The sequence below is a fragment of the Canis lupus genome, chromosome 2 (assembly GCF_003254725.2).
Source record: "Canis lupus dingo isolate Sandy chromosome 2, ASM325472v2, whole genome shotgun sequence".
NCBI lineage: Eukaryota > Metazoa > Chordata > Mammalia > Carnivora > Canidae > Canis > Canis lupus.
In genome coordinates this window covers 82,656,630-82,674,395 of record NC_064244.1, presented here as the reverse complement: position 1 = coordinate 82,674,395, position 17,766 = coordinate 82,656,630, and the positions used below count along the sequence as shown (strand labels likewise).

The 17,766-nt window shown below is 42.2% G+C and overlaps 1 protein-coding gene across 22 annotated transcripts in view; it reads left to right on the top strand.

The window, feature by feature from the left end:
- Nucleotides 1–17,766, top strand: part of VPS13D (vacuolar protein sorting 13 homolog D) — a 316,308-nt gene that overhangs the window by 94,963 nt on the left and 203,579 nt on the right. For 18 of the 22 annotated variants that reach the window (XR_007409292.1, XM_049107151.1, XM_049107184.1 and 15 more), the window contains 13 exons: nucleotides 1,617–1,721; nucleotides 3,299–3,469; nucleotides 3,876–3,976; nucleotides 4,824–4,992; nucleotides 5,160–5,261; nucleotides 5,429–5,630; nucleotides 6,629–6,808; nucleotides 7,883–8,013; nucleotides 8,847–8,922; nucleotides 9,336–9,506; nucleotides 10,505–10,635; nucleotides 11,907–12,039; nucleotides 14,426–16,636. Coding sequence is in view for 21 of the 22 variants with exons in the window: in XM_049107151.1 (XP_048963108.1) it covers nucleotides 1,617–1,721; nucleotides 3,299–3,469; nucleotides 3,876–3,976; nucleotides 4,824–4,992; nucleotides 5,160–5,261; nucleotides 5,429–5,630; nucleotides 6,629–6,808; nucleotides 7,883–8,013; nucleotides 8,847–8,922; nucleotides 9,336–9,506; nucleotides 10,505–10,635; nucleotides 11,907–12,039; nucleotides 14,426–16,636 (3,883 nt within the window). In the remaining variant the exon portion in view is untranslated. Of the gene's footprint in view, nucleotides 1–1,616; nucleotides 1,722–3,279; nucleotides 3,470–3,875; nucleotides 3,977–4,823; nucleotides 4,993–5,159; nucleotides 5,262–5,428; nucleotides 5,631–6,628; nucleotides 6,809–7,882; nucleotides 8,018–8,846; nucleotides 8,923–9,335; nucleotides 9,507–10,504; nucleotides 10,636–11,906; nucleotides 12,040–14,425; nucleotides 16,637–17,766 lie in introns of those variants that run through there. The other 4 variants (XM_049107185.1, XM_049107189.1, XM_049107193.1 and 1 more) reach the window with 3 other exon arrangements.

Genomic DNA, 17,766 nt, shown 5'->3' with positions numbered 1-17,766 from the left:
CTGGCCAGTTTCCTTGCAAAATGTCTCAAATATGTCTCTTCCTGTCATCCTCGGTGCAACTGCCTTACTTCAGTATCCTGTAAGCTTTGGCCTGGGCTAATAAACATGCTGTTCCACGACCTTGCTTCCATCCCAGGCCATTGTTTCTTTCTAAACCAATGCTTCCCACTGTCTTCCACATCATGGCACACATAGGAAAAGTATATTATTTGGACAGGACCCTGGGGCAAATGCATGTGACTGCTGAGGGCTGGAGGTGGTTAAGCCCGGTATTTTTTCTTTTTTTTTTTAAAGATTTTATTTATTCATGAGACACACACAGAGAGAGAGGCAGAGACATAGGTAGAGGGAGAAGCAGGCTCCATGCAGGGAGCCTGATGTGGGACTCGATCCTGGGACTCCAGGATCACACCCTGGGCTGAAGGCAGGCACTAAACCGCTAAGCTACCCAGGGATCCCAAGCCTGATATTTTTAAATGTAACTTGAGCGTATAAATTTGCTCATTTCCTGATACACTCATGTCTCTTTTTCTCTAGCACACCAGGGTGGGAAGCTTTACTTTGCACTATTGCCAGAGTTCTGTTTCTAAAACACATACTTGCCCCTGGTGGCATGCCTTCCTCACAATCCTGGTGGCTCCATGTCCCTTCAAGTATGAAGTCCAAACTCCTTAGTATGGCATAAACTTTCTTTGCTAGTGTATTAGTTTCCTCGGGCTGCCTTAACAAATTACCACAAACTAAATGACTTGAAATGACAGAAATTTATTCTCTTTAGTTCTGGAAGCCTGAAATCGGAATCAAGGTGTTTGTGGGGCTAGTTTTATCTGGAGGCTCTGAGGAAGAAACCGTCCCTCCTTGCTTCTGGAACGCCTTAGCATTCCTTGGCTTTTGGGTGTATAGCTTCCACCTCTGCCTCCGTCTTCACATGGTCTTCTCCCCTGTGTGTCTGCCTTCTCTTCTTCGGATGCCAGTCATTAGATTAGGGACCCGGTCATCCACTATGACCTCATTTTAATTTGATTACGTCTGTAAAGACCCTATTTCCAAATAATGTGACATTCGCAGGTTCTAGGAGGACGTGAATTTTTGGGTTAACTACTTAACCCAGTAAACCTAGTAGCGTTCCAAGCTGCTTTTATTAGCACTTAACTCTACTCCCAAGTGTGTGTTCGTGCACCTGTACCAGTGCTGCCCTCACACTGTGAGTACAGAGCTCCTTTTACCCAGATGTAGTCACCAGCTTCTGAAGCTGCCAGGCCTTTTGTATGGTGGACCGGACACTTGGACCTGTGTCCCCATGCTTCCCTCCTACCCTGCCTACCTTGTGCCAGAAACATACAGCTTTTGATGCTCATCTACACGGTGACATTTTCTCTTTTGTTTGCTCATAGCATCTTACGTACTCTTCTGCTTTCTGCTTCATTAAAATTGATGTGTGTGTGTATTCCTACTTAGCTAGATTTTGAACACTTTAAGAGCAAAGCCATGTTTTAATTCAGTTTTGTTTCCCGGTGCCTTGCAAAGTGCTGATGCAGGCCTCTTCAGACCTGGTTTATTGAATGAATAAGTCTGTGAATAAAGAGGCTCATGTGTTCTTCCCTGTTTTACCTCAGGTACAGAAGTTAATGCGGAAGAAGCAACTAGACGTAGCAGAGTTCAGTGTCTATTGGGATGTCGATTGCACTTTCCTGGGGGATTTGCCCCAGGTGGAGTTACAGGTACGATTCTGGTGGAAGGGTGTGGGGCTACTGCATGGGTTTCTGTTCTCAGTGGCTCTGATCACCGCGCCCACAGCCCTCTCTCTCTCCACTGGTGTCCATGCCAAATGAGTTTGCTGGAGGTACTTTGCGTGCATGTAATGCTGAACAATATACAGTGTTCTGATATGTTTCACATTTGTATTGCATTCTAGGTTCCTTTCCTTTTTTTCACTTAAAGCTGTGTTTTTAAGATTAATGTCACTATTTATATTTCTGGTTCATTGCTTCTGACTCCTGCATAGTAGTCCATGGTATACATCTAACATCCTGTATTATAGTTACCTATTCTTTTTAAAATTTTTTAAAATATTTTATTCGTTCATGAGACACAGAGAGAGAGGCAGAGACACAGGCAGAGGGAGAAGCAGGCTCCACGCAGGGAGCCCAATGTGAGACTTGATCCCAGGACTCCAGGACCACACCTTGGGCTGAAGGCAGGCGCTAAACCACTGAGCCACCCAGGGATTCCCAAGTTACCTGTTCTTTAAGCTGTCACAAATTTGACATCTAGATTTTAAGTGAACAAAGCACCAGATCTGATCCTTAAAGAAGACCTTTCTTATTATATATATGTTGAAACGTCACCTTTGGTGGTATTCCTTTAAGAAGTACTTAGAAAGTCATTAAAATCATGGGACATAAAGTATTAGTGCTTGTGAAGGATAAAAAAATTCTGAGTTTGGGCAGCCCAGGTGGCTAAGCAGTTTAGCGCTGCCTTCAGCCCAGGACGTGATCCTGGAGTCCTGGGATCAAGTCCCACGTCAGGCTTCTGCATGGAGCCTGCTTCTCCCTCTGCCTATGTCTCTGCCTCTCTCTCTGTCTCTGTCTATCTCTCTCTCTGTGTGTGTGTCTCATGAATAAATAAAATCTTAAAAAAAATAAAGGTTTAAAAAAAAATTCTGAGTTTAATCTTTTGGTAAAGGAATTGTCGGTGGTTTAGGTAGAATGGAAAAAAAGGGACTCCATTTCCCCCCCCACGAAAGATTTTCTTTGGATTGCATGCTGTTGTTCAGAATGGTTTCATTTTGCTAATACAGTTAAATAAATACTGTACATCTATACAGTTGAACTGTATGTGGTTAGAAAAAATAAGATGTTTATGATGAATATGGGATAGTCTTCAAGATTTAGTATTGATTTTAAAGAACCGAGGTAAGACAATGTGTGTACCATTTGTGTGAGAATGGTTAAAAAACCAGAAAATCATGGATCAGTCTGAACATATACGGAATGCCTCTGGGGGATACAGAACAATCGGTATTATTGGTTGCCTCTGGGGAGAATAATTGGGTGGCTGGAGGATGGGAGTTGGAAGGAGATATTTCACCATTTTTTGCCTTTCAGTTTTGAACCATGGGAATGTTTTAACTAATAAGAAATATAGATAAAAAAAAAAATACTAGCAAGCTTTAGATTCCTGTTTTTGTCCTGGTTTGGTATTCTGAGGTAATAAACTGTAAATTCGGTAATATACCAGCATGTAACTTGATCCCGAAAACATTTCCCATGATGACAGACATTCTTGTGACACTCAGGAGGCCATGGACAAGAGCATGGAGAGCCGCGATCATCACTACATCCTGGAGCCTGTGTGCGCATCTGCTCTCTTGAAGAGAAACTGCTCCAAAGAGCCGCTGAGGTCTCGGCACGCTCCCCGGATCGAATGCGATATTCATTTGGAGACCATCCCCTTGAAACTCTCACAGGTACTCTTTCTTCCTGCTGCTTTATATTCTCCTTGTTGAACCAGTAATTGGGACAAAGGAAGCATGGTGACAGGAAGGTCTAGATGCCTCACAGCACCCCAGCGGGAAAGAGCGTGCCTGTGAGACCGCAGGTGTGGCGAGTGTAGCACCCACTGTGCGTTACACGGTTGGGGTTGGCTTGGGGTGCTGTCAAGTTAGTTTTGATTTGGTTTTGAAGTGCTGGGCAGAGTCCAGGACATATAGTAAATACGAATACTTCACTGCGCTTGGAGAGAAGTGCCACATGATGCTGAAACGTGGCCTTCCATGCGCACTGGGGTTCGGTTTAGTGGCCTGACCGAGGTATGGAGTAAAAGAAACACGTCAGTTCTAACCTAGTTCTTTTCTCTCCACCTCTGCTGAAAAGCTGCAGTACCGGCAGATGATGGCATTCCTCAAGGAGCTGGAGCGAAAGGAGAGGCAGAGCAGGTTCCGAAGATGGAAGCCCCGAGTGGCTGTGTCTGAGAAGTAAGTGCTTGGAAATGGCACCGTATGGTGTGGCTGTCCTTGTCTGTGGGTCAGAAATGTGCATCACTGTCGCTTACACGTGGCTGGAGCTAAACTACGGTTGATATTTTTGGCCTTTAAAATGTCATTTCCGTGGTTGATCTGTGTTGACGTTCTTACTGTACGTTTTGTTGGCACTGTGGGTTCGCTCTCAGGTAGAGTGCAGCAGAGTTAAGGTCCTCTTGGTCTTACTTAGCAGGTAGACTGGTGTCGCTCCACTGGGATCTGCCCGTGTGGGAAATACTTGGCAGTGATCTCTGTACCTCCTTTCCTACGTCTCTCTGCTCCCACGCTATTTGAGCAGCATTTATGTAGCACACTTTATGATTTCTGTAGCAAAAATAAATCTTTTTCTGTTGCAGTAATAGGCTCGACCAGTCTAGTATATTACAGATTTTAAAGATCTGTGTATTTTCATGTCTTTTCTGAAGTATGCCTTTTAAAATCTTTAGTGTCCAAATTCTTGCTAATTCTCTTAAGATCGTCGTTACCTTGTAGTCACTAGTTGACTCTGTCAGTAGACAGGACTGCTATTATGGGTAATTCAAACCAATCCAGTACTATATTATTATTATTGATGTCTTAGTTGAGAATCTATTATTTGATGTTCTTTGTCAGCAGATTGACTTTACTCACATGTTGGGTTTAGTCTAATGTTGAAATGAGCTGGAGGCATGAAGTATTGGTGGGCAAGAGAAGAGAGGTCTCAGAGGAGGAATAGGGTTGTTTATGTACATTGTCCTGGGTTGAGGATGTTTTAGTCGCTTTTATTGTAAGAGGTAATTAACATTGTTATGACACCTCTCAGCTGCCGAGAATGGTGGTACTTTGCTCTGAATGCTAACCTGAACGAGATCAGAGAGGAGAGGAAGCGTTGTACCTGGGACTTCTTGTTACACCGTGCCCGCGATGCTGTGTCTTACACCGACAAATACTTCAGCAAGCTGAAAGGAGGCTTGCTGCCTGCAGATGACAGGGTGAGGGGATTGTTGTTATCTTCATTGTTTCTTGGCTTTCAGCAGGAATGTTGGGAGCCAGGTGGGTTCTCTCTCAGTGCTTGGAGTAGTTTGTGAAGGTGTCTGGTTTCTCTGCAGCTATAAGACCTGTTTTGTTTTTGTTTTTGTTTTTGTTTTAACCCAAACAGGAGGAGATGCGTCGGATTGAGGAGGAACAGAGCTTTGAGGAATTGAAGATTTTGCGTGAACTGGTTCATGAGCGATTTCACAAGCAAGAAGAACTGGCAGAGGTAAGAAATCCTCTGTGAGAAGATATGTTCAGTCCTAACATGCTCAGACTGCTTCCGTGTGGATGTGCTGTGCTTCTTGGGGATGGGGAGGACAGAGAATGATCAGTGGCAGGTCACAGCTTGTTTGTCTTTGGGGACTCATATTTGCTCCTTTCTGGTTGACACAGAGCCTACGAGAGCCTCAATTTGATTCTCCAGGAGACTCTCCTGGAGACCCAGAGACCAGTGGAGGCAGTGGGATGCTACAGTACCTTCAATCCTGGTTTCCTGGCTGGGGTGGCTGGTATGGGCAGCAGACCCCTGAGGGGAGACCGGTTGAGGGACTGTCAGCAGAGCAGCCTGAACAGTGGACTCCCGAGGAGATCCTAGGTAAGGTGGGAGCGGAATTTTGCTTCCCGGCCCTTGGCTGTTGTGAAGGGAGACACTTGGTTCATAAAAATCCATCTGTTTGTGCAATGGCCCATGGTATTTTCAAATAAAAGAAGTAGACATTTGTAAAACGGTTTGTCTCCCGTTCATAGATTGAGATGGAGGAAATTTTTGAGAGATACTTCATTTACAACTTTGTTGCTAAACTTGAATAATTAGCATAGTTTCGGGACTGAGTGGCAGCGATTGTAGGACTAGGTGAGTTCGAAAGGTTTAAACTCTGAAGCTTAAGCATCAGTCCAAGGCCACTCTTTAGACCCATGCTGTCCATTATGGTAGCCATAGCCACAGATGGCTATTTATTTTTATTAAAAAAAATATTTAATTGAAGCAAACTGATATAGTGTGCACACACCATACTTCTACAGATCAGTGACTTCCAGAGTGAGTATTCCTGTCTAACCTGGACGCTGGCAGAGAAATAAAACATAATCAGCACACCGGAGGGCTTTGTGCATTTGTTGCAGTCACTCTCTCGCATGTTATCATCTATTTCTTGACTTATAACACCAGAGGTTTGTTTACCCATTTTCAAACCAATGGCTCTTTAAATTCAAATTAATTCAAAGAAAAACAATTTTTTTCCTCAGTTATACTAGCCACATTGGCCACGGGACTCAAAGCCACTTGTGGTTGGTGGTGCCTGGGCCAGACGGTGCAGATGTAGAACATTTCGCTGCTTTGGGCAGCGCTGCTTAAGCTGGACTTTGTCATGAGCCTTAACGTCCTCCCTTGTTGGAGAATAAGTTGATAAGCTTTCCTACAAAACTGCGATCATTTTACATTAGGAATGAAACAGTCACTCCTGACTTTGGAATTCTTCCCTAAAAAAAGGGAGAAACTTGTTAAATAATATCGTCGCCGTAATCAGCGTGCCTGGTGGTGCCGTTTTTGGTTTTCGTGTTTTCTCCTAAAGTCTTTCCTTTGTCATTGCTCAGGCACCGAGGAGTTTTTTGACCCGACCACCGATGCATCCTGTCTGAGCGCGTACACGAAGCGGGACCTTGTTTTTGCCAGACTGCACTTGCGGCTGCAGCGGGGTTCTGTGACACTGCTGCGCCAGGAGCAGGGCACCCCACAGACGGAGGAGAGCGCCTTCCTGCAGCTTGAGTTGTCAGGTGTGGCCCCACAGAGCGGCCTGGTGCTGCTGCTCCCTGCCTGCACCAGCATCCCCTTGAGTCTCCTTATTTGTGCTCGTTCTGTTCTAGAAACTGGCCATGAGCACCAAGCAATTGCACGCTGGGTCATTGCTGCTGGGGGAACATAGGCTTGAGGGCCTCTGAGCCTCCGATCATAACGTTCACTGATGGATCGGTACCTGACCTTGGTGCAAGTGTGTCTGTGTGTAAAGACAGTTCATTTAATATATATAGGGGATTCATTAATACTGAGCTCGTGGCCAGCGGCACTGTAACTCCTGTCTGAATGCAACACTGTGTGTGCGGATCATTTTAAACAGTGAAATCACCAACAAAAATTTTGCATTTGTACAAAAATGCAAACAGCTTGGCACTAAATAGACCATGAGAGGGGCATTTGTGTGCAGTATGAACCAAGCCAAACCAAGAAAGCAGAGCGATGTTACCTGGTTCACCCTTGGCTGCAAGGGTGAACGTTGGGTGACTCAGATTTGTTTCTGCTCTACACATGTCTCAGAAGCACCACCAGGATGGATCTCGGGGTTGTAAATGAGTTTTAGTGAGTAGGTGAATTCACAAACATGAAACCCGTGAATAATGAGGACTGACCATGTTTGATGTGTTTTTGTGACTTTGAATTAATGGTGTATGAATATGCAGATTTTTTTTTTTTTTACATCTCACACGTACTTTTATTTTGGTCCAAAAAATAGCCACTTATCTCAATAATTTAAAGGTAAACAACCAAAAAAAAAAGTTTGTTTGACTTTATAATTTTGAGAGCTGAGATAGCACAAACGTAGTGTGAATTAGCAGATTGCTTGAACTCAATTATAAGGTGCTCTGTTAAGAATTCATTCATTCTGTTACAAAGCTTTTAATATTCCTTATGTATTTATAGAGAGTGACTTATACAGACATACTGATATATAGGTAGGCTTTTTTGTTTTACTTTCAAGGAAAAAGACTTCATGATACTTAGTCGTCCAGATACCTTTAAAATACTTGAGGGTATCATGGCGTAGTATCCACTCTTTGTTGATCTTTTTGTAGATGTGAAGCTATCGGCAGAATCTCTTCCTCGAAGAAATTCCTCGCTGCTCTCAGTACGGCTGGGGGGACTGTTTCTTCGGGACCTGGCCACAGAAGGAACCGTGTTTCCCCTTCTGGTGTTCCCGAATGCAGTATGTACGGCAGTGGGATGGCTGCTCCGTCCAGGGCTCTGTGACCTGTGCCCGACTTAGGCGTGCAAGAAATAGCACTAACTCCATTCATTCTGACATTTGGTCATCTGGAGACAGATGGGCTGATTAAAAAACAAACTGGAATTCAGTAAGGTTTTTTTAATTGGTCAGAGAGCAGATTAGAAGGAAGCAGTGCCTCCTTCCCTTCTTCCTCTCCTTAGTCGTGGCTGTTACGGAGTAGTTTGCTCTGTTTTGGAAGAAAATGCCAGAAGCACCACTGTTTTCATATTTCAAGGGCAATGTTTGCATCTCCTCTATCTGGAATTCATTTTCATGCATTTTGACCCTTAGTCACAGATCTTTTCCAGACTTACAAGAGAACCACTTCAACTTACCTATATATGTGTAATTTTTTACATTCAGTATACTTTACCAATTAGGTCTTTGATCTTGTTAAGTTGGTAAAGATACGGTCAGAATAGTTGAGCATTTAGCCACTTGCTCTGTCTGTGATTTTTTTTTTTTTAGGGGAGGGACTGTGGAGAGGGTGGGAGGAATGCAGCATAATCTAAGAAGCCATGCATACTTCATACTCATTTAGGAGTCATTCATTAAATGCGCGGACTGCAGAGTAGCATACTGTCCATATTAGGTTAGAAAAAGGCACAGACTAGAGAGGTCAGTCTGCAAGTCCTCTAATCCGATGTCAGATGAGTTTTGATGTGGTTGTGTTAAGTGAGAGTGATGCCAAAGGGCAAAACTAGAGGAAGTGTTTGCACAGTGAATTGTCCCCTCTCACCTGACATCTGTGCCTTTTGTGTATGTTTTAATAGCAAAAAGAAGTTGGCAGAGTCTCACAGTCTTTTGGTCTCCAGACAACATCTACAGACAGAAGTGATCATAACCCTGGTAATTTGTCGTATGTTCTTAAAACTAATCTTCAGAAATAAGATTATCGATCAGTAGTGCTGGTCAGTTGTAAGAGGGAGTGTGTCCTGTTTTGTCCAGCGGCTTGTTGTGTGGGTCTCTGTTGTTCATGGAGACCATGTTTTCTGTTAACCTGTGTGTGACAGGGGTAAGCCTGCAGGGCTTCCGAGGCCTGGGTTTCCATAATGAGAGTGAATATAACACCCCAATCTTGAGGATTCCTACTGAAAATTAGTCCTCGTTAGGGTCTCTATTTTATGAATTTTTCATAAATGAGAACTAATTGGAAAATAATTTAGAAAATATCTTTTTTTCCAGAATTCCTTACGGGTTATTAAGAATAAGGTGATTGTTTTTGCTGTGTTCCATATTCTTTCTCTGGTTCTTCCCTTTAGCTGCGGACCCAGACGACCCAGTTTTTGAGATGCTGTATGAGAGAAATCCAGTGCACAGCCATTTTGAGAGGCGGCTGAATGTCAGCACGAGGCCTTTGAACATCATATATAATCCCCAGGCTATTAAAAAAGTAGCAGACTTTTTCTACAAGGGAAAGGTTCATACCTCAGGTTAACTTTTTTGTTTGTTTGATCTTATGTTACTTTCTATAGACATCTTTCTTGTCATTTTTAGTGCTTTGGACAGGGGTTATTACACATTGAAGTGACCTGGTAGTGGCCGGAATCATGACCTAGAGGGCACATGGATGGTGTTGTCCTTAGTTATGGAATCAAAGTAGTTGTCCTTGCAAAGTCACTTTTCCAGAGGGGATCAATATCTTAAATATTTTCATTTTCTTTGCCCTCATCTGTCATACTTTAAAAAATTCTTTCCATTCTATTAGAATCTTGGTTTCCTTGGCTACCCAGGATATTTTAGGCCTGTGAATTTAGGAGGAATGTTCAAGAATTTCCCTCTAGATGGCAGGGTCTGTTCCACTTGTTTGGTGCAGCGTTAAATACTGCAGAGCTCATCCTTATGCTGTTCTATGTCATCATTGCTTTATTCATGCTTCCCTTTGTTCCCAAAAGAGATTTGAGATCGTAGAAGCAGAAAAAACACTTTCATTGACATGGACATTGATAACACAATAGTCCTTTCCTACATGTAGCCCCTCTCTCCCTTCTTAAAACAGTGGAGCTGCTTTAGTTTTTGGTCCAGTTTTGGAGTCTTCATGTCAACGACAGCCGTAAATGCCTTGGCTTTATTGCTCTGTCCCTGATAGAAGGCATTTCCTTCCAAATTCCACTTTCTCTATTAACGTAGTGTTATGCTTTCAGGATTTTAGAATAGTCTGGGATCTTTTCAGAAAATGGTTCAAAAATTCCAGTAACTTAGGTGCCCTTCCCGCATGTGCCACCCCCCCCCCCCCCCCCCCGTGGCCAGGTCCCCCACCATTGCCTCACTCTTGTTACCCTTTGCAGTGGCAGGGCGAGTAGGAGTAGAACTGTTGTGCAGATGGTCTTCTAGCTCCGATGGAAATTGGTGATGAGAACAATGTTGCAGTGGTCTTTTCCACCCAGCCATTTGAAAATGCTCATTCTCCTGTGCATCCCTAATCTTGCAGGTTTTGGTTATCAGTCTGAACTTGAGCTGAGAGTGGCAGAAGCTGCCCGAAGACAGTACAACAAACTGAAGATGCAGACCAAGGCAGAAATCCGACAAACTCTCGATCGTTTGCTAGTGGGTGATTTCATTGTAAGTGGGGCAGGGGCAGGGGCAGGGGCAGGGTGGGGGCAGGCGTTCTTTCTGTCAAGTTCTTCACCTCCTCTAGTTAAACCTGTTTGTTTCAACTACAATCAGTAAATTAACTGAACATAGGAAATCCATCATAGCTAACCCAAAATAAAATCTCCTGGCTTTTACAGTCAGAGTATCAAGAATAAAAACAAATGGCTGGGATTAAACCGTGTTTCTTCCCTGTGTCCGTCTTAGAACTCTCTTAAGATTCGTTCATGTTCCATTTTCTGTACCTGATGTTTTACAAATGTTTTACATAAGAGTATTCCCCTTCACTTACTATTATCAGATGAAAAACACCTGGAATGGTGCCCCAGTTTTGTTTCCAGGGTAGATAGTCACTTTGTGCTACTAAATGACCAGCCGACGTGAGGACGCCATAGAAAAGGAGAGCCAAGAAATACTTTACGAGTCCAGCAAAACTCAGTCTGTAGCACAGTGGCATGGAGGTGCCCTGCTTAGATGCAGCAGTAGGTGGAGCAGGGAAAGTGCAGCTCCCTTTGGGGAGCAGAGCCCCTGTAAGTGTAAGGGACAGCAGAACTGTTCCAAGTAAAGTGGAGCCGAAGGTGGTATGGGATGAAGAATTAGTCCTGTTTTCTGTTTCGAGTGTGTGTGTTTCAAGACAAATGCAACAAGTAGTATCCTCTTGTTATCTTAGTCAAAGAGGTTTCTTTCTGATGACATTTATGTATCTTAGCTTTTTACCACATTCATATATTCAAGGCTAATTTTAGTTGCAGGGAAGAACAGTGAACACACTCATGGCTTGGTGTGTTTTTTTATATTTCAAATGTCAAAGCTTATGTTTTCCACTAAGGTATTTTGACCTGAAAGTTTGTGGTTAGTAATGTCTGTAAGTAAAAATACTTGAATTTGGATGTTTATTGGAATTCCATAATTTCTGCAATACGGTGAGATATTAAGTCCTATAAATTTAGAAGCATGATCTTTCTTAAGCCATGGATCACCATAATCAAAGACCACCCGCCCCCGTCTGGTAATTTGCTAATTTTTTTTCTCCCACTTTAAACATTTACCTGTGATAATGTCTCAAATCCTTAAGGATTTGGATCTACTTTTGTTTTAAACTTTTTCTGTAATACCGTAGATCTTTAAGTCATCCCATAACCCTGAGTGTGGCTTTCAAGAAAGGCTTGAGCCCAACTAATAATGCTGTTCAGTTTTTGCAGTTGTGGTTTTGTTGTTTATAGTTTATTTTATTTCTACAGGAGGAGAGTAAAAGGTGGACAGTGCGACTAGATATTTCTGCCCCTCAGGTGATCTTTCCTGATGATTTCAAATTCAAGAATCCTGTGTTAGTTGTTGTGGATCTAGGGAGAATGCTGTTGACAAATACCCAAGGTATGATATAAATGTGAAGACATACCCTGCATGGGTTGATCTGTCTATGCTTAACCTAGTAAACGAGTTTTAGGGGTGCCTGAGTGGCTCAGTAGCTTGAGCATCTGACTTGATTTCAGCTCAGGTCATGATCTCTCAGGGTTGTGAGATTGAGCCCCATGTCGGGCTCCGTGCTGATTGTGGAGCTGCTTGAGGTTCTCTCTCAATTTCTCTCTCTCTAAAAAAAAAGGGGGCTTTTTATGACATTTTAACCCCAAAGTTCACTTGTTACTTCTTTGATAATAGTTATATTGGGATATGCTTTAAAATGGACCGTTTAGTTATTATTGATATTGACAGAATTGTGCAATTTACTATATTATCTAATCCCAGAACATTTTCATCATTCTGGGAAGACATTCCAAACCTGTCAACTGTCACTCTCCATTACCTCTTCTTCTAGACCCTGCCAACCATTATTCTTTCTATCTCTGTGGATTTGACTATTCTGAACATTTCATAAGGATGCAGTCATGCAATATATGGATCTTTATGTCTCACTTTTTTCTTTTCTTTCTTTTTTTTTTTTTAGTTTTTTTATTTATGAGAGTGAGAGAGAGAGGCAGAGACATAGGCAGAGGGAGAAGCAGGCTCCATGCTGGGAGCCTGACGCGGGACTCGATCCCGGGACTCCAGGATCGGGCGCTGGGCTGAAGACGGGCGCCAAACCGCTGAGCCACCCAGGGATCCCCTGACTTTTTTCAGTTAGCATAATATTTTTGAGATTTATCTATTTTGTAGCTTGTAGTAGTACTTTGTTTCTGTTTGTGGCTGAATGATATTCTTTGGTGTGAATATACCACCTTTTGTTTATCCATTCATTAATTGGTGAGCATTTGGGTTGTTTCTGCTTTTTGGCTACTGCAAATAATGCTGCTATGAGCATTCATGTGTAGACTTTTGTATATACCTGTTTTCAAAATCTTGGTCATATTTCAGTGTGGAATTGCTGGGTCATATGCTGACTTCATGTTTAACAGTTTGAGGAACTGCCAGATTGTTTTGCAAAAGGGTGGTACCATTTTACTGTTTTACCAGCAGCGTATGGGGGTTTCAATTTCTACATCCTTGCCAAGACTTGTTGTTATCTGTCTTTTGGATTATAGCCATTTTTTTTTTAATGAATATGAAGTAGTATTTCATTGTGTGTTTTTTTTTTTTTTTAAAGATTTTATTTATTTATTGTTCATAGAGACACACACACACACACACACAGAGGCAGCGACACAGGCAGAGGGAGAAGCAGGCTCCACGCAGGGAGCCCGATGTGGGACTCGATCCTGGGTCTCCAAGATCACACCCCGGGCCGCAGGCGGCGCTAAACTGCTGCGCCACCAGGGCTGCCCTCATTGTGGTTTTTATTTGTATTTCTCAAGCAACATTTTGTATTTTAAAAATATTTCTCTGAACTTCATTTCAAAAATAGAGATTTACTCTATTTAGGAATATTAGGGATATTCTAAAAAGAGACTCCTGGAAGGTTATTTCATTACTGTGACTAGGTCCAAAAAGTATTTATTGTTTACCTTGAGATGGGCAGGAAGAAAGGGGATTCATGGGGTAAAAGGTTGAGGAAGCTTATCAAATAATCTCAACCTAGAGAGAAGACCCAAAAGAGAAGAGATAGAGGATTCAAACACGAGTGGCAAAGTTTGGTGCTACGGGGAATGTTAAAGGGAATTAGATCTGAAGGGAAGGATCTTAAGACCACGGAAAGCACCTACTTGAACTTGTAAACCATAAACATGGAACAGACGTGGGTGGCAGAAACCAGTGGTGTGATTTTGTAGTTGACTTAGCACTGAGCGGTAAAAGACTGGACTGTAGAAGTCTGTAGAAGAGAAGGGTTGAGTTGTGAATTCAGGCTGGAATGGGATGGGATGCTGAGCAGTTACTGCTGCAAGCACTGATCTGGCACCTGGAGTATTGTTGAGTAAGATACATGAGGCCTGAGTTCTTCTGGAACATTCTAGTGGAGGGAGCAAAATGAACACCTAGACAAATACAGGAAAAGATAAACAGACAGATGACTGTGGAGAGTGATGTAAGAATGACTGGTGAGAGCAGCTTGTGGCAGTGGTGGGGCAGTGGGTCATTTTTTCTGCTCCCTGACCTCTGTTCCTATGTCAGCAGGGTTCTATTTTTTCTGTTTTGTGTTTTGCTTTCAAAATTAATAGATAAGTTTAAAGCCAGTAAATGGTAAAATCAGAATTTTATGCATAGAGTTTTCATCCATTTATTTTTTAAATTGGAATGGGTTGATTCTCTTTTTCCTTAATTATTACAATAAAGGGAAGAGTAAGGAAGGAACAGACATAATACTTTTAATCTTCCTTTTTATCTGCAGATGACTCCAAGAGGAAAAGTGGAGATGGGATAGCATCTGAAGAAAACCAGTTTAGTGATGATGAATATAAGACGCCTCTTGCCACACCTCCTAACACCCCACCTCCTGAGAAAAGCAGTGGTAACGGAGGGAAAACACCTCCTTTTGCTGGAGTTGAATTCAGTGAAGAGCAGCTTCAGGCCCATTTAATGAGCACGAAGATGTATGAGAGGTACTCCCTGTCATTTATGGACCTCCAGATCATGGTTGGACGAGTGAAGGACAATTGGAAGCATGTCCAGGATATTGATGTGGGACCAACCCACGTGGTTGAGAAATTCAATGTTCACCTGCAATTAGAACGTCGATTGATTTATACATCAGATCCCAAGTACCCTGGAGCTGTGCTCTCAGGCAATTTACCAGACTTGAAAATCCACATCAATGAAGATAAAATATCTGCTCTAAAGAATTGCTTTGCTCTCCTGACTACCCCAGAAATGAAGACTTCAGACACTCAGTTTAAAGAGAAGATTTTTCCCCAAGGAGGGCAACGGGGAAGTTTGCAAGACTCAGTAATGAATTTAACCCAGAGCTTTGTGATCTTGGAGCAGCACACCCGTGAGGTTCTGGTAGAGTCGCAGCTCCTCCTGGCTGAATTTAAGGTGAACTGCATGCAGCTTGGAGTGGAGAGCAATGGCCGGTACATTTCCGTGCTCAAAGTGTTTGGGACCAATGCTCACTTTGTGAAGAGGCCTTACGACGTTGAGGTCTCCCTGACCGTTCATGGCTTGCTCCTGGTGGACACAATGCAGACGTACGGTGCTGATTTTGACCTTTTGATGGCTTCACATAAGAACTTGAGCTTTGATATTCCAACTGGAAGCCTCCGGGATAGCAGGGCCCAGTCTCCTGTCTCTGGATCCAATGCAGCCCACCCCACTAATGCTGCCACACTAAATGACCCATCAGCTACTGGTGTTTCGCTTGACAAAATTCTCACCAAAGAACAGGAGTCCCTCATTAAACTGGAATATCAGTTTGTGAGTTCAGAGTGCCCGTCGATGAATTTGGACAGCACTCTTCAGGTGATTTCATTACAGGTGAATAATCTTGATATTATCCTAAACCCGGAGACAATTGTGGAACTGATTGGTTTTCTTCAAAAATCTTTTCCTAAGGAAAAAGATGATTTGAGTCCTCAGCCTTTAATGACTGATTTTGAAAGAAGCTTTAGGGAAGAAGGAGCTTACCAGTCTACATATGAACAGAACACTGAGGTTGCAGTGGAAATCCACAGGCTTAATTTACTACTACTTCGGACGGTGGGAATGGCAAATGGCGAGAAATACGGCAGAAAAATTGCAACTGCAAGTATTGGTGGCACGAAAGTTAATGTCTCAATGGGTAGCACATTTGACATGAATGGTTCTCTGGGCTGTTTGCAGCTTATGGATTTGACACAAGATAATGTTAAGAACCAGTATGTTGTCAGCATTGGGAATTCCATAGGCTATGAAAATATCGTTAGTGATATTGGGTACTTTGAATCTGTCTTTGTTAGACTGGAAGATGCAGCCCTCAGCGAAGCTTTGAGTTTCACATTTGTTGAGAAATCTAAGCAGGAGTGTTTTCTCAACCTGAAGATGGCTTCCTTGCATTATAACCACTCTGCTAAATTTTTGAAGGAGTTGACCCTGTCCATGGATGAGCTGGAAGAAAATTTTCGAAGTATGTTGAAAAGCGCAGCTACCAAAGTCACTACAGTACTAGCTACCAAGACGGCGGAGTACAGTGAGATGGTATCACTCTTTGAAACTCCAAGGAAGGCCCGGGAATCCTTTATCTTAGAAGAAAATGAAATGTATGGGTTTGGCCTCGCTGGGTCTCATTCTGACACCGTAAAGCTAATCTTGAACATAAACATTGAATCCCCTGTTGTTTCTATCCCTCGGAAGCCTGGGAGTCCTGAGTTGTTGGTGGGACACTTGGGACAAATATTCATCCAGAATTTTGTGTCAGGAGATGATGAATCCAGAAGTGACCGTCTGCGAGTAGAAATTAAAGACATTAAGTTATATTCTTTGAATTGTACCCAGTTGGCAGGCAGAGAGGGTCCTGGATCCGAAGTAAGCCGGGCGTTTTGTTCTTCTGGGTCTGTCAGTGCCAGTAGTCAGGAGGAAGCTCAATTTACCCGACATGATTTCTTTGAATCTTTGCACAGAGGTCAAGGTGAGGAGCGCAAATCTTTTGTCTCATTTTGTCTAAAGATTCCAAGCCCAGTGCATGTGGTGGTACTTTGCTTAAAACAACAACAAAAACCAAAAAAACCCCAACCAACCAAACAAAACAACAACAAAAACCTTTTCTTTTAGAATTGTCCCCAGTGAGTATTTAAGAAATCAAAATAGAATTTTATTTTATTTTATTTTATTTATTTTATTTTATTTATTTTATTTTATTATTTTATTTTATTTTATTTTATTTTATTTATTTTATTTTATATTTTATTTTATTTTATTTTATTTTATTTTATTTTATTTTATTTTATTTTATTTATTTTTTCAAAATAGAATTTTAATAGAATGCTTCATACCAGGTTGGTATGTTTTCAGTTTTTCCCATTGGATACCATATTTGGCAAAATAAGAATTTTTTCTTTTTTTTAAGGTTGTCCCCTTTAACACTGGATGAGTGCCCATTTATAGGAATGCTTCAGACGGTGGAGTCTGTCAGAGTATTATTTACTTTAGTCAAATACATCTGATTTTTTACAGTTCTAAGCTGTAGATCTTTGCTAGTTAGATATTATAGTCCAAGATAGCTGGAGGGATTGACAAAAGTGGAATACAAAATTTAGTCTGTGGATGTTATATTTTCCTAACAGTTTTCTACCATCTTCTGTAATGGATTGGTTCAGGGTCTGGGTATAAGATGCCTATATTTGTGTTCTTGATCTGATCTGCTAAAAACCAAACAGTTCAATCTATTAGTCTTGGCATCCATGAACATCAGGTGAGCCCTAAAGCCTGGCTTTACTTACTGGTGAAGAAAGAAATTCATGTCTTTGAGAATTTCTTCATTTGTGGTTCTCAGGTGTTAATTCACCTTTCACTTACATCCTACCTAAAGATTGCTTTCTCTGCTTGGGATAAAGGTGTTCACTTAGAACCTGGTACTGTTCTTGATTTTGATGTAGGCCTGGTAGGAGGGATCAATCTGTACTTGAAAGCTGGGTAGGGATGAGCAGTTTGCTTTGGAAAATGCTGGCATGGGAGGCTAAGGGAAGTTTAGAGACCTGGTCTGGATTAATGTTCATCGCATTGTACTTTGAAGCCATGAAATAGAGCATATTGTTTCTT